Here is a 14,814-nt window from a genome sequence, read left to right on the forward strand (position 1 = left end):
CGGAACTGCCCTGGCCCAGGGCTAGGAGCCCATGGAAACTGCTTCTCGGTCCGGGTCCTGCTGAGGGCCGGTCAGGACTCACCCGTTGCTTTGGTTTGCCCTGCAAGGGGAACGAAATGCTGCCATTCGCATAGGATACCAACATGGCAGAGATCTGATGTCATCAGAAAGCGGCGGAGGAGAGAACTTCATCAATACCAGCGGCGACAGAAACAGTTGGTCTCCTGGTAGGGGGGGTGAGGCACAGACACCCGAGTCTCCTCAATTTGTTGTCGAGCCAGAGGGGAGGAGCCGGGCCGCCGCCAGCGCCCGGACCAGGCCCAGCGGCTTGCCAGCGTGGTGACCGCGTGACCCCAATTGGAGAGGGGGCGGAGCGGGGCCGCCACCCGCACCCACAAGGTGGGCAGACCCGCGACCCAGTGGTACATGGGCGTGGTAGGAGGGGCAGGGCAGAGCCGCCGCCCGCGCTTGCAAGGTAAACAGACCTGTCACAGACTGGCGGGTCAGGCCCAGTGGCCTGCCAGTGTGGTACACACGTCACCCCAACTGGAGTAGGGGCAGAGCAGATCCTTCTCCCACGCCCGGATCAGGCCCTGCCGGTGTGGTGGCCACGTGACCCCAATTGGAGTGGGGGCGGAACGGAACCGCCACCCGTGCCCACAGGGTGAGCAGACCTGTGACCAACCTGCAGATCAGGCCCAGGGGTCCGCAGGCGTGGTAGGAGGGGCAGGGCAGATCCGCCGCCCGCGCCTCCAAGGTAGGCAGACCTGCGACAGACCGGCGGATCAGGCCCAGGAGCCTGCCGGCGTGGTACACACACCACCCTAATTGGAGTAGGGGCAGAGCAGAGTCGCCGCCCGTGCCAGGAACAGGCCCAGCGACCTGCAGGCGGGGTAGTCACGACACCCCAATTGGAGTAGGGGCAGAGCAGAGCCGCCACCCGTGCCCGAAAGGTGGGCAGATCTGCGACCGACCAGTAGGACAGGCCCAGTGGCCTGCCGGTACGACAGACACGTCACCCCATTTGGAGTAGGGGCAGAGTAGAGCCGCCGCCCGCGCCTGCAGTGTAGGCAAACCTGCAACCGACCGGCGGATCAGGCCCGGTGGCCTGCCAGTGTAGTACACACGTCACCCCAACTGGAGTAGGGGCAGAGCAGATCCTTCTCCCACGCCCGGATCAGGCCCTGCCGGTGTGGTGGCCACGTGACCCCAATTGGAGTGGGGGCGGAACGGAACCGCCACCCGTGCCCACAGGGTGAGCAGACCTGTGACCAACCTGCAGATCAGGCCCAGGGGTCCGCAGGCGTGGTAGGAGGGGCAGGGCAGATCCGCCGCCCACGCCTCCAAGGTAGGCAGACCTGTGACAGACCGGCGGATCAGGCCCAGGAGCCTGCCGGCGTGGTACACACACCACCCTAATTGGAGTAGGGGCAGAGCAGAGTCGCCGCCCGTGCCAGGAACAGGCCCAGCGACCTGCAGGCGGGGTAGTCACGACACCCCAATTGGAGTAGGGGCAGAGCAGAGCCACCACCCGTGCCCGAAAGGTGGGCAGATCTGCGACCGACCAGTAGGACAGGCTCAGTGGCCTGCCGGTACAACAGACACGTCACCCCATTTGGAGTAGGGGCAGAGTAGAGCCGCCGCCCGCGCCTGCAGTGTAGGCAAACCTGCAACCGACTGGCGGATCAGGCCCGGTGGCCTGACGGCGTGGTACACTCGTCACCCCAATTGGAGTACGGGCAGAACAGAGCCGCCACCAGCGCCCAGAACAGGCCCAGTGACCTGCCGGCGTGGTAGCCACGACACCCCAATTGGAATAAGGAGAGAGCAGAGCCGCCGCCCGCGCCTGCAGGAAAGATACGCAAGCAGTATGAAAACACAAGGAAAGAAAGGACCACAAGCAATGCAGGTCAACGCAACTTTAGAAGAGGTAACAGCTGCAGCAGATGGAATGTCAGATAAAGAATTCAGGATATACATGCTTCAGATGATCTGGAGTATCAAGGAAGACATTAAACAGCAAAATCAGACAATGAAAGATCACTTCGACAATGAATTACACAAACAAATCCAGGAAGCAAAGGATCAACTATACAGGGAGATAGAGGCTATAAAAAACAAACAAACAGAAATCCTAGAAATGCAGGAAGCAATAAACCAACTTAAAAACTCAATGGAGAATACTACCAGCAGAGTAGAACACTTAGAAGATAGAACATCAGACAATGAAGACAAAGTATTTCAACTGGAAAAGAACATAGACAGCTCAGCAAGACTGTTAAGAAACCATGAGTAGAACATCCAAGAAATATGGGATAACATTAAGAGACCAAACTTAAGAGTCATTGGGATACAGGAAGGTACAGAGCTCCAAACCAAAGGAATGAGCAGTCTATTCAATGAAATAATACGAGAAAACTTCCCAGACTTGAAGAATGAGACAGAATCCCAAATCCTAGAAGCCTACAGGACGCCGAATGTGCAAAATCATAAGAGATCCACACCTAGACACATTATAATGAAGATGCCCAACATACAGAATAAGGAGAGAATTTTAAAAGCTACAAGAGAAAGGAAGCAGATTACATTTAGGGGTAAGCCAATCAGGATAACAGCTGATCTTTCAACACAGACTCTGAAAGCTAGAAGATCCTGGAATAACATATTGCAAACACTGAAAGAAAATGGGTTCCAACCAAGAATTGTGTATCCAGAGAAATTAAGCTTCAGGATGGAAGATGAAATTAAAACCTTCCACGATAAACAAAAGTTTAAAGAATTCGCAGCTAGAAAACCATCTCTTCAAAACATCCTCGGCAAAACATTACAGGAAGAGGAAATGGAAAATAACAATGAAAACCAACAGTGGGAGGTAGGACAGTAAAGGGGGGGAAAATAATCAAAGAGGAAAACAAACCATGTTTAGTAACAGAAATAAACAAATATGGCTGGAAGAACAACCCATATCTCAATAATAACCCTAAATGTTAATGGCTTAAACTCACCAATTAAGAGACACAGGCTAGTAGAATGGATCACAAAACAAGACCCATATATATGCTGTCTACAGGAGATGCATTTGATAGGAAAAGACATACATAGGCTGAAGGTGAAAGGTTGGGAAAAATCATATCACTCATATGGACTTCGGAAACAAGCAGGAGTGTCCATACTCAGATCAAATAAAATAGATTTCAAGCCAAAGTTAATCAAAAGGGATAAAGAGGGACACTACATACTGCTTAAGGGAACCATACACCAACAAGACATAACAATCATAAATATTTATGCCCCAAACAATGGTGCAGCTATGTTTGTCAAACAAACTCTTCTCAAGTTCAAGAGTCTAATAGACCACCATACCATAATCATGGGAGACTTCAACACACCTCTCTCTCGCCACTGGACAGATCTTCCAAACAAAAGTTGAATAAGGAAACTATAGAATTCAATAACACAATTAATAACCTAGACTTAATTGACATATATAGAGTATACCACCCAACATCAAGCAGTTATACTTTTTTCTCAGCAGCACATGGATCCTTCTCAAAAATAGATCATATATTATGTCACAGGGCAACTCTTAGACAATATAAAGCAGTAGAGATAATACCATGCATCTTATCTGATCATAATGGAATGAAACAGAAAATCAACGATAAAAGAAGGAAGGAAAAAGCATACATCACTTGGAGAATGAACAATAGGTTACTGAATGATCAATGGGTTATAGAAGACATCAAGGAGGAAATTTAAAAATTCTTAGAGATCAATGAAAACACAGACACAACATATAGGAATCTATGGGACACATTGAAAGCAGTTCTAAGAGGAAAATTCATTGCTTGGAGTTCATTCCTTAAAAAAAGAAAAAAACAACAAATAAATGATCTCATACTTCATCTCAAAATCCTTGAAAAAGAAGAGCAAAACAACAGCAAAAGAAGTAGAAGGCAAGAAATAATTAAAATCAGAGCTGAAATTAATGAAATCGAAACAAAAGAAACAATTGAAAAAATTGACAAAACTAAAAGTTGGTTCTTTGAAAAAATAAACAAAATCGACAGACCCTTAGCGATGCTAGCGAAGAGAAGAAGAGAGAGAACTCAAATTACTAGCATACGGGATGAAAAAGGCAATATCACAACAGACACTTCAGAAATACAGAAGATAATCAAAAACTATTTTGAATCCTTATACTCCAATAAATTAGAAGATAGTGAAGGCATAGATAAATTTCTTAAGTCATATGATCTGCCCAGATTGAGTCAGGAGGATATAGACAACCTAAACAGACCAATATCAATTGAGGAAGTAGAAGAAACCATAAAAAGACTACCAACAAAGAAAAGCCCAGGACCGGATGGGTATACAGCAGAATTTTACAAAACCTTTAAAGAAGAACTAATACCAATACTTTTCAAGCTACTTCAGGAAATAGAAAAAGAGGGAGAACTTCCAAATTCATTCTATGAGGCCAACATCACCCTGATACCTAAACCAGACAAAGACACTTCAAAGAAAGAAAACTACAGACCAATATCTCTAATGAACCTAGATGCAAAAATCCTCAATAAAATTCTGGCGAATCGGATACAAAAACATATCAAAAAAATTGTGCACCATGATCAAGTAGGATTCATCCCTGGGATGCAAGGCTGGTTCAATATACGGAAATCAATAAATGTTATTCACCACATCAATAGACTTAAAAATAAGAACCATATGATCATCTCGATAGATGCGGAAAAAGCATTCGACAAAGTACAGCATCCCTTTATGTTCAAAACTCTAAAAAAACTAGGGATAACAGGAACATACCTCAATATTGTAAAAGCAATCTATGCTAAGCCTCAGGCTAGCATCATTCTGAATGGAGAAAAACTGAAGGCATTCCCTCTAAAATCTGGAACAAGACAGGGATGCCCTCTCTCTCCACTTCTGTTCAACATAGTTCTCGAAACACTGACCAGAGCGATTAGACAGACGAAAGAAATTAAAGGCATAAAAATAGGAAAAGAAGAACTTAAATTATCACTATTTGCAGATGATATGATTCTATACCTAGCAGACCCAAAAGGCTCTACAAAAAAACTATTAGAGCTAATAAATGAATTCAGCAAAGTGGCAGGATATAAAATCAACACGCATAAATCAAAGGCATTCCTGTATATCAGCGACAAATCCTCTGAAATGGAAATGAGGACAACCACTCCATTCACAATATCTTCAAAAAAAATAAAATACTTGGGAATCAACCTAACAAAAGAGGTAAAAGACTTATACAATGAAAACTACAGAACCCTAAAGAGAGAAATAGAAGAAGATCTTAGAAGATGGAAAAATATACCCTGTTCATGGATAGGCAGAACTAACATCATCAAAATGGCGATATTACCAAAAGTTCTCTATAGGTTTAATGCAATGCCAATCAAAATCCCAACGGCATTTCTTGTAGAAATAGAGAAAGCAATCATGAAATTCATATAGAAAAATAAAAGACCCAGAATAGCAAAAACAATGCTAAGCAGGAAGTGTGAATCAGGTGGTATAGACTTCAAACTATACCACAGAGCAATAGTAACAAAAACAGCATGGTACTGGTACCAAAACAGGCGGGTGGACCAATGGTACAGAATAGAGGACACAGAAACCAATCCACAAAACTACAACTATCTTATATTTGATAAAGGGGCTAAAAGCATGCAATGGAGGAAGGATAGCATCTTCAACAAATGGTGCTGGGAAAACTGGAAATCCATATGCAACAAAATGAAACTGAATCCCTTTCTCTCGCCATGCACAAAAGTGAATTCAAAATGGATCAAGGAGCTTGATATCAAATCAGAGACACGCCGTCTGATAGAAGAAAAAGTTGGCTATGATCTACATTCGGTGGGGTCAGGCTCCAAATTCCTCAATAGGACACCCATAGCACAAAAGTTAATAACTAGAATCAACAAATGGAACTTACTCAAACTAAAAAGTTTTTTCTCAGCAAAAGAAACAATAAGAGAGGTAAATAGGGAGCCTACACCCTGGGAACAAATCTTTACTCCTCACACTTCAGATAGAGCCCTAATATCCAGAGTATACAAAGAACTCAAAAAATTAGACAATAAGAGAACAAACAACCCAATCAACAAATGGGCCAAGGACCTGAACAGACGCTTCTCAGAGGAGGACATACAGTCAATCAACAAGTACATGAAAAAAGCTCACCATCTCTAGCAGTCAGAGAAATGCAAATCAAAACCACCCTAAGATACCATCTCACTCCAGTAAGATTGGCAGCCATTATGAAGTCAAACAACAACAAGTGCTGGCGAGGATGTGGGGAAAAGGGTACGCTTGTACATTGCTGGTGGGACTGCAGATTGGTGCAGCCAATTTGGAAAGCAGTATGGAGATTTCTTGGAAAGCTGGGAATGGAGCCACCATTTGACCCAGCTATTCCCCTTCTCGGTCTATTCCCTAAAGACCTAAAAAGAGCATGCTACAGGGACACTGCTACATCGATGTTCATAGCAGCACAATTCACAATAGCAAGACTGTGGAACCAACCTAGGTGCCCTTCAATAGACGAATGGATAAAAAAAAGTGGCATTTATACACAATGGAGTATTACTCTGCATTAAAAAATGACAAAATCATAGAATTTGCAGGGAAATGGATGGCATTAGAGCAGATTATGCTAAGTGAAGCTAGCCAATCCCTAAAAAACACATGCCAAATGTCTTCTTTGATATAAGGAGAGTAACTAAGATCAGAGTAGGGACGAAGAGCAGGAGAAGAAGATTAACATTTAACAGGGATGAGAGGTGGGAGGGAAAGGGAGAGAGAAGGGAAATTGCATGGAAATGGAAGGAGACCCTCAGGGTTATACAGTGGAGGGGGTAGAGAGAGAGGAGGGGAGGGGAGGGGAGAGGTGGGGAGGGGGGAGGGGGGAGGATGGGAAAGGCAGCGGAGCACAACAGACACTAGTATGGCAATATGTAAATCAATGGATGTGTAACTGATGTGATTCTGCAATCTGTGTATGGGGTGAAGGTGGGAGTTCATAATCCACTTGAATCAAAGTGTGGAATATGATATGTCAAGAAATTTGTAATGTTTTGAACAACCAACAATAAAAAATTAAAAAAAAAAAAGAATAGGTTGTGAAAATCCACCCCGCAACCCCACTCGAGTATCTCAACAGGGAGACAGAGTTACCTTAGATTACCTTAGATTAGGTATAGGGAAATGAGGGGAGGTGTGGACAGGAGGGGATGTGGGGATAGGAAGGACAGTAGAATGAAACAGACATCATTACTTTATGTATATATATGACTGCATGACCAATATGATTCCACAACATGTACACTCAGAAAAATGAGAAATTATATCCCGCCTGTGTATTATATATCAAAGTGTATAAATACATTCTACTGTCATATATAACTAATTAAAACAAATTTTAAAATTAAAAATTTTTTTAAAAGATATTATATTGGCACAAAAAATGATTTCCTGGGTATGATTCCAATAGCTCAGGAAACAAAGCAAGAATTGACCAATGGATACCATCGAATTAAAAAGCTTCTGCACAGCAAAGAAAACAATGAACAAAGTATAGAGAAACCCAACACAATGGGAAAAAAAATCTTTGCTAGATATTCACCTGACAGGATTAATACCCAGAATATAGGAAGAACTCAAAAATTTAACAAGAAAAAACAAGCAACCCAATCAAAAATGGGCCTTGAGTAGACACTTCTCAAAAGAAGGTTCTATCTGTCTTTCACCGGGGAAACCAAATCTGCACATGAGTAAGGGAGGGACTATTATCACAGCCTGCTTTAATGCAGGCAGGGAACCAAAGAAGAGAACAGAGACTACTTTTAATCTGCTTAGTTTTGGACCAAATGTTTTGAAATATGCATTATCAGAATTTAAAAGCATAAGACATAGAATAGAGGTTACATTACAGTAAACATCTACTTTTTAAAACATTAAATTCCTGTTTTGTACCACATACTATGTAAAGCACTCAAAGTCAGTTAAGTAACAGAAAGGAAATGCCACAGTCTGGCTGCAGCAAAATAACCAGGGGGTGACGAACAACTTGTGTACCTTGATACAGCAGGAGTAGGAGCCGTTTATTGTAGGACAGGAGGGGTATATATACATTCCACACAGCTTATCTTAATTAACATAAACTAGATACAGCAGTCAACCAATAAGGAATCTCCACACTTAATGGCTCGCTGGCGTTACTTTACAAACCACTCCCTCTGGCATTTTGCCAGGCGCCATCTTGACTTGTTTACAGACCCTAAAATTTCTCTGGCAAAATGCCTGGTGCCATCCTGATTTATTTACAGACTCTAACAAGGAAACAAATGTTTACCCAAAACAAAGGAATGAACTGCCAAGAAGTGCTTGAAATCTTTCAAGGTGGAACCAAGGTCTATTCTGAATAGCACTACAGAACAGAAAGACCAGTGGGTGGACAGAGATGCAATAAGCGCACAAAATTAAGGACCCGCACTAATGTTGATCATACTCATAGCTAATATTTATCTCTGTACCGTGGTTTTTTACTGTTCTTTTTAGTTACACATGACAATAGAATTCATTTTGACATAATTATACAAGCATGGAATATAATTTGTTCTAATTCACTTCCCAGGACTTTCCCTTTCCCTCCCCTCTTCCCTCTCCCTGTTCCCTTCCTTCTATTCTACTGATCTTTCTGCTATTTACTTATAGTTTGTTTGTTTTTAATCAGTGTCTTATGGATGTACATGATGGTGAGACTCACTGTGGTATATTCACAAAGGTACATAGGAATGTGAGGTCTGATTCATTCCACTGTCTTTCCCAATCCCATCCGGGCTCCCTTCCGTTCATTCCCCTTTTTCTTTTCCATTGTACCTTGTCCTTTTCTAAAAGCATTACATGTATTATTTTAATCAGCTTTTTTTATTGCTGTGACCTAAATAACTGAAAAGAACAATTAGAGAAGGAAAAATTTATTTTGTCTCATGGTTTCAGAGGTCTCAGTTCATAGTCAGCTGACTCCAGAGTTCTGGGCCAAGGTGAGACAGCACAGCATGGCAGAAGAGCATGGCAGAGGAAAGCAGCTCAGGACATGGCAACAAGAAGCAGAAAGAGAGCTTCATTCACCAGGAACAAAATATAAACCTGAAAGTCGTGTCCTCGATGACCTACCTCCTCCAGCCATACCCTACCTGCCTACATTACCACCCAGCTAATCCACATCCCTGGATTAATTCATTCATTAGGTTGCAACTCTCATAATATAATAATTTTACCTCCAAAACTTCTTGCATTATCTCATACATGAGCTTTTGGAGGATACCTCATATCTAAACCATAACATGTATGTCATATAATATTCAGAATAAGCTTCTGGAGATTTTTTATTGCTACTGAGCATCGATCATAAAAGTTAAGTGACTAGGATCTTGGGTTGTGACTGACAGGCAATTGGAACCACCTAATAAAATTTTGGAGCCTGAGCTCTTACAATTTAACAAGAGAGAAATGCTGCCCCACCATGATGGTGTTCATGAAGAATTTTTGAGAGTTGACTTAGCAAAAAAACATGAGCCTCAAAGTTTGCTTATTCAGCAAGTACTTTTGAAGCATCAACTAACTATGTGCGAGATTCATAGAGCTGCCAAGAAGAGGAACAGCACAGAGTGCTACCCTTGACAGCTTACAGTCTCATGAGAGAGAAACCATGGAAAATAATCACAGTCAAAGTGATGGGGTAATGATGACATATAAATGTAAAATGGCCTTGGAGACAACCGCAATTCTATCCAAGAAAGATGGAGGTCAGACAAGGCCTTATAAGTGGGGAAATTTTAACCTAGGTTTTAAAATCGTGCAGGAATTTTGCATTTAGAAAAGGAAGGCAATGGATTCCAGGCAGAAGCAGTAGCATTTTCACTGGGGTTAATGGTGGGCATCCATAGACATGATCAATGGGGACTACTCCAGGGAAATGCGGAAAATTTCCTGGAGCACTTACGTCTACTCACCTGCATACTGAATTAGTACCTTCAGGAGAAAGGGGAAATCTTCAAGACCTATAACACACCCAGGATGCTCCAACACTCTGCTTGGCAATTGCCTGTATGATTTCAACTGATCCTCAAGGAAAAGTGGATGGAGTGGGTGCAAACTCCCCACAACTGTGTGTAATTCCCAAGTCAACAGGGGCCACTTCACAATACTGGACATTGTGAAAGGGCCCAATGCTATCTTTTGTGCCAACATGTCAAAAGAAGTAAAAATGCTTCAGGGACTTTTCTGATGACTATGATCACACAGTCTATGGTACTAGATGCCAAGAGCCCGCTAGAAGAATAGAAACTTCAAAGAAATTCTTTTTCACATTGTAAGAGAAAAACAGATTGCTGTTCTCGTCTTCAAATTCCCTGATAATTCCTCTGCTTGGTTTCCTTTCTTATTAAAATACAAGCCAAGGGGGACAAACGAATGTCAGTAGAGGGGGCAGAGAGAGAAGAGGGGAGGGGAGGGGAGGGGAGGGGTGATAGTAGAGGATAGGAAAGGCAGCAGAATACAACAGACACTAGTATGGCAATATGTAAATCAATGGATGTGTAACTGATGTGACTCTGCAATCTGTATATGGGGTAAAAATGGGAGCTCATAACCCACTTGAATCAAATTGTGAATTATGATATATCAAGAACTATGTAATGTTTTGAACAGCCAACAATAAAAAATTTTAAAAAAATAAAATTAAATTAAAAAAAAAATACAAGCCAATATCATGAGCAATGTTGAACAAAGAAGGGAAAAGGAAAGAAGGAAGGGAGGGAGGAAAAAGGAAGGGATGATATTACGGGGAAGGAAGGTGAAGTGCTTTCAACCTACAAAACATTTGCAAAATGTTCCTCTGTACAGGGATGCAAGTAGATAGAACATTAGGATAGCACAGGGGGATCACCATGGGTGAAAATAATTAAGGAATACTCTATACTAGCTAGTGGAGAGGATATTTAATATTCCCAGTACAAAGACATGATAAATCATCAGGTGATAGATATGCTAAATTTTCCTGATGTGATCATTACACATTTCATACATGTATTGAAATATCACACGGTGCCACATAAATATGTAAGATTACTACAGAGGGAAGCAGAAAGAAATCAAAGAAGTGGTTTTAACTTATAAAACGTGTCAAAATCCACCATTTTGCATTTGCACTTGGTTTGAGCCTTCCAATTCCCCAAACCTTCATACTATTGGATATCATGCAGCCAATAAGATTCAGGGAGAATTCCTCACCTCTATCCCTCCAATATTACACCAGGGTGTAGTGGTTACCAAGGAGAACCACAGAAGAAGTAACACAAAATCCTTTATTTGTTGCTGCCATACTAAAATATCCCACTGAAAATCCATTTCAAACACACAATAATCAGACGTACATCTTTCTATCGTGTTCCCATCCCTGGGTTCTCCTTTTGGCCCCACAGCTTCCTCATGGCATTTTTCACCTCTGCGTTTCTGAGTGTGTAGATGATGGGGTTCAGCATGGGGGTGATGACCGTGTAGACCACAGCCACTAGTTTGTCCCCAGTGAAGGTGGAGGCGGGCCGCATGTAGATGAAGATGGCAGGTCCAAAAAACAAGACAACAACTGTGATATGAGAGGCGCAGGTGGACAGGGCTTTGCGCCTCCCCTCTGCAGAGCGTTTCCTCAGGTTGAACAGGATGATGGCATAGGACGACACCAAGATGGTTACGGAAAAGATGGAGATTAATCCACTGTTGGCCAACACAATGATCCCCTCTACAAAGGTGTCCTTGCAGGCTAGCTTGAATAAGGGACGGAGGTCACAGAAATAGTGGTCAATCACATTGGGACCACAGAAGGGCAGATTAATGGTGTTGAGAACCTGAATTATGGAGTGAATGAAGCCCCCCAGCCAGGAACCAGCCACCAGCATGTGACACAGTTGACGACTCATAATGTTCATGTAATGAAGAGGCTTGCAGATGGCCACGTAGCGGTCATAAGCCATCACCATAAGCAAAAGGATCTCAGTGACCACAAAGAAGTGGAAGAAGAAGATCTGGGCCAGACAGCCCTTCAGGGAGATGGTTTTAACCTTGGCAAGTAAGTCCATGATGAATTTAGGGACCACAGTAGAGGAGTAACAGATCTCCACCAGGGAGAGGTAGCCAAGGAAGAAGTACATGGGGGAGCGCAGACTCTTACTGACACTGACCGTCACAACAATGAGGCCATTGCCCACTACGGTGGCCAGGTACACGGGGAGAAACAACACAAAGCACACTCTCTGCACCTCTGGATCCTGGAAAAGTCCTGTGATAATTAACTCAGTCACGTTATTTGTACTTGCTCTGATTTCCATTTAGAAAAGATGGATCTCAGACTCCTGTAACAAAGGATATACAGTCATAAGGACATAAACCTCTGAATTCTATCAGACTCTGTGGTTTTGGCCCACCCCACATTCATGAATTTTTAAACATATTTTAAATTTTGTCACCTGAGAGCTAAGTGGATGGCTGGAAGTAGATCAGAATATAACTCACTCTCAAACCACAGTTCAGACATAACATTTGGTCATTCACTACTTCGTTATTTTTGTTCCAAATTTGCCCATCACTGGCAAACTCTTATCAGCAGCAGGTTAGGATTTTTTCTTTATTTTTTATTGGTTATTTTTATTTATACATAATGTTAGGATTCATTTTGACATGATTATAGAAGCATGGAATAAAATTTGTTTTAATCCAGTCCCTCTCTTCTCTCCCCCAGTTCCCTTCCCTCTATTCTAATGATCTTTCTGCTATTTACTTATAGTTTATTTTCTTAATTAGTGTCTTATGGATTTATATGATGGTGAGATTCACTGTTATATATTGATATGTGTACATAGGAAAGTTAGGTCAGATTCATTCCGCTTTTCTTCCCGTATCCCATTTCTTCTCCCTCCCCCTCAATCTCCTTCACCTACTCCACTGATCTTTCTTCTATTTTTATGGAATGCATCCCTCTTTTTTCCTTCCTCCTCCCACCCCCTCTCTCTATTTCAGTCTCTCAGGATTTCTTTTATATAATTCTCTGAACCAAAGACAGTGTTAAGGGCTGGGGTTGGGGCTCAGTGGTAGAGCGCTTGCCCAGCCTAAGTGAGGCACTGGGTTCAATTCTCAGCACCACATTTAAAAAATAACCAAATAAAATAAAGGTATTGTGTTCATCCATAACTAATAAAAATATTTTTTTAAAAAAGATTGTGATAAGCAACTCTGAGACAACACGTACCTAGGCAACTCAGGACTTAGGAGAAGACAATGGAAGATGGCTCCACCCTCAGGAAACTTGCAACTCCATGTGATTAAAGAGCACATTTATGAGCTGAGGGAAAGAAATTCTCAAGATTTTCTCTGCTTTTAAAATTACTTTGAATTATCTCTTATTGTCCTGAATTTTCCTTCTTCCATATGCTTCCATCTTAGTGTATATATATATACACTATATATATACACTAATATATACACATATATATATTTCTGTCATAGTGAAATATGAAGATTAATACGAGGTGAAAATCTGCTGAGAGAACCCTCAGTATGGTTTCTGGCTAGAGCTAGAGAAGACACAAGGGTTGCTCAGATAAAAACAGGGGACCCAAGGAGAGCACTTGACTAGCAACTGTGAGGCACTGGGTTCAATCCTTAGTACTGCATAAAAATGAACAAATAAAATAAAGGCACGCTGTCCATCTACAACTACAAAAATAAATTTTTTAAATAAAAATAAATTTTAAAAAATAGAAGGGGACCCAGGAAGAACAACTTCATGGGAGATAGGAGGCAAGATGGCGCTCACCTACTGTACCAGAGGAATGGAAATAGCAAAGCATCAGAATAGCCCCAGAAGGCTGCAATGCAGTCTGGTGGCCTGAAGGAAACTAGGACACCTGTGTGCCTGATGGTCACCATTTTCATTGTCATCCCAACACCCACAGGCGATCACTAGGGCCCAGGGTCTACTGTGCGCTCTACTGTAAGCACTTCCCCACCACCTCCTCATTTCATTCTTCCTTATCCCTTTGAGGTAGCTAATTGACCTCACACAGGTTTAGCATCTTGCCCAAAGAACACACCTGGTGAGCCCAGGCCAGACCCAGGCTATCTAGAAGAAAAGGAAGGAACCACCACACCTCAGAGAGAGGACACAGGGGTGAGCCACTCCAGTGCCTTAGAAAATGGCACCAAGACCCATGGCCAATGCAAAGCTTTCCCAAATCCACTTATGAGTCCCTCCCTGGAACTAGTACAGGCATTGTAAAACCTCCAAGTCATTGGTAGTGTTTCATTCCACCTTCTCTGGTCATCAGAGACCAGGAAGCTCTGTGGGTTCTTCAACACAGTGTGGGATTCAGGGATCTGCCTTCCTTCCTCCAGCCCATGGCCAGCACTGGGACAGGGGTCCCAGCTGCAGCTGGTAGACTAAGCCGTGGAATCTGTTGCTCCTCCCAGCAGAGGTGACCAGACAGAACCCCTCCTGCACTGGGTCTCATAGCAGCACCTTGTTCTCTCAGGCCCTCCCACCAGAAGCCCCAAGGTCACATCCAATGATCTCACCAGTCCCTGTGTCTGTCTTCCTGCAGCCATCTCCCAGCAGGACAGGAGCCCGTTGAGGATGACTGCAGACCATCACATGCTCCATCTGTCCCCAGGTGTCCACGGTGTTCACCCCCAATCTGCTCTTTATACTGAAGTTAG

The 14,814-nt window shown here is 42.9% G+C and overlaps 1 protein-coding gene across 1 annotated transcript; it reads right to left on the reverse strand.

The window, feature by feature from the left end:
* Positions 1–11,425: 11,425 nt before the first annotated feature.
* Positions 11,426–12,441, reverse strand: LOC114093531 (olfactory receptor 4B1-like). The gene has a single exon (XM_027936325.2). It carries the CDS (start codon positions 12,429–12,431, stop codon positions 11,487–11,489), a length of 945 nt encoding a protein of 314 aa, XP_027792126.2. The 5' UTR covers positions 12,432–12,441; the 3' UTR covers positions 11,426–11,486.
* Positions 12,442–14,814: the final 2,373 nt, after the last annotated feature.

The sequence above is a fragment of the Marmota flaviventris genome, chromosome 9 (genome assembly GCF_047511675.1).
Source record: "Marmota flaviventris isolate mMarFla1 chromosome 9, mMarFla1.hap1, whole genome shotgun sequence".
Taxonomy (NCBI): Eukaryota; Metazoa; Chordata; class Mammalia; order Rodentia; family Sciuridae; genus Marmota; species Marmota flaviventris.

Excerpts from the sequence above, each read along its gene's own strand:
- LOC114093531 (XM_027936325.2), bottom strand. The coding sequence starts at position 12,431 with ATGGAAATCAGAGCAAGTACAAATAACGTGACTGAGTTAATTATCACA.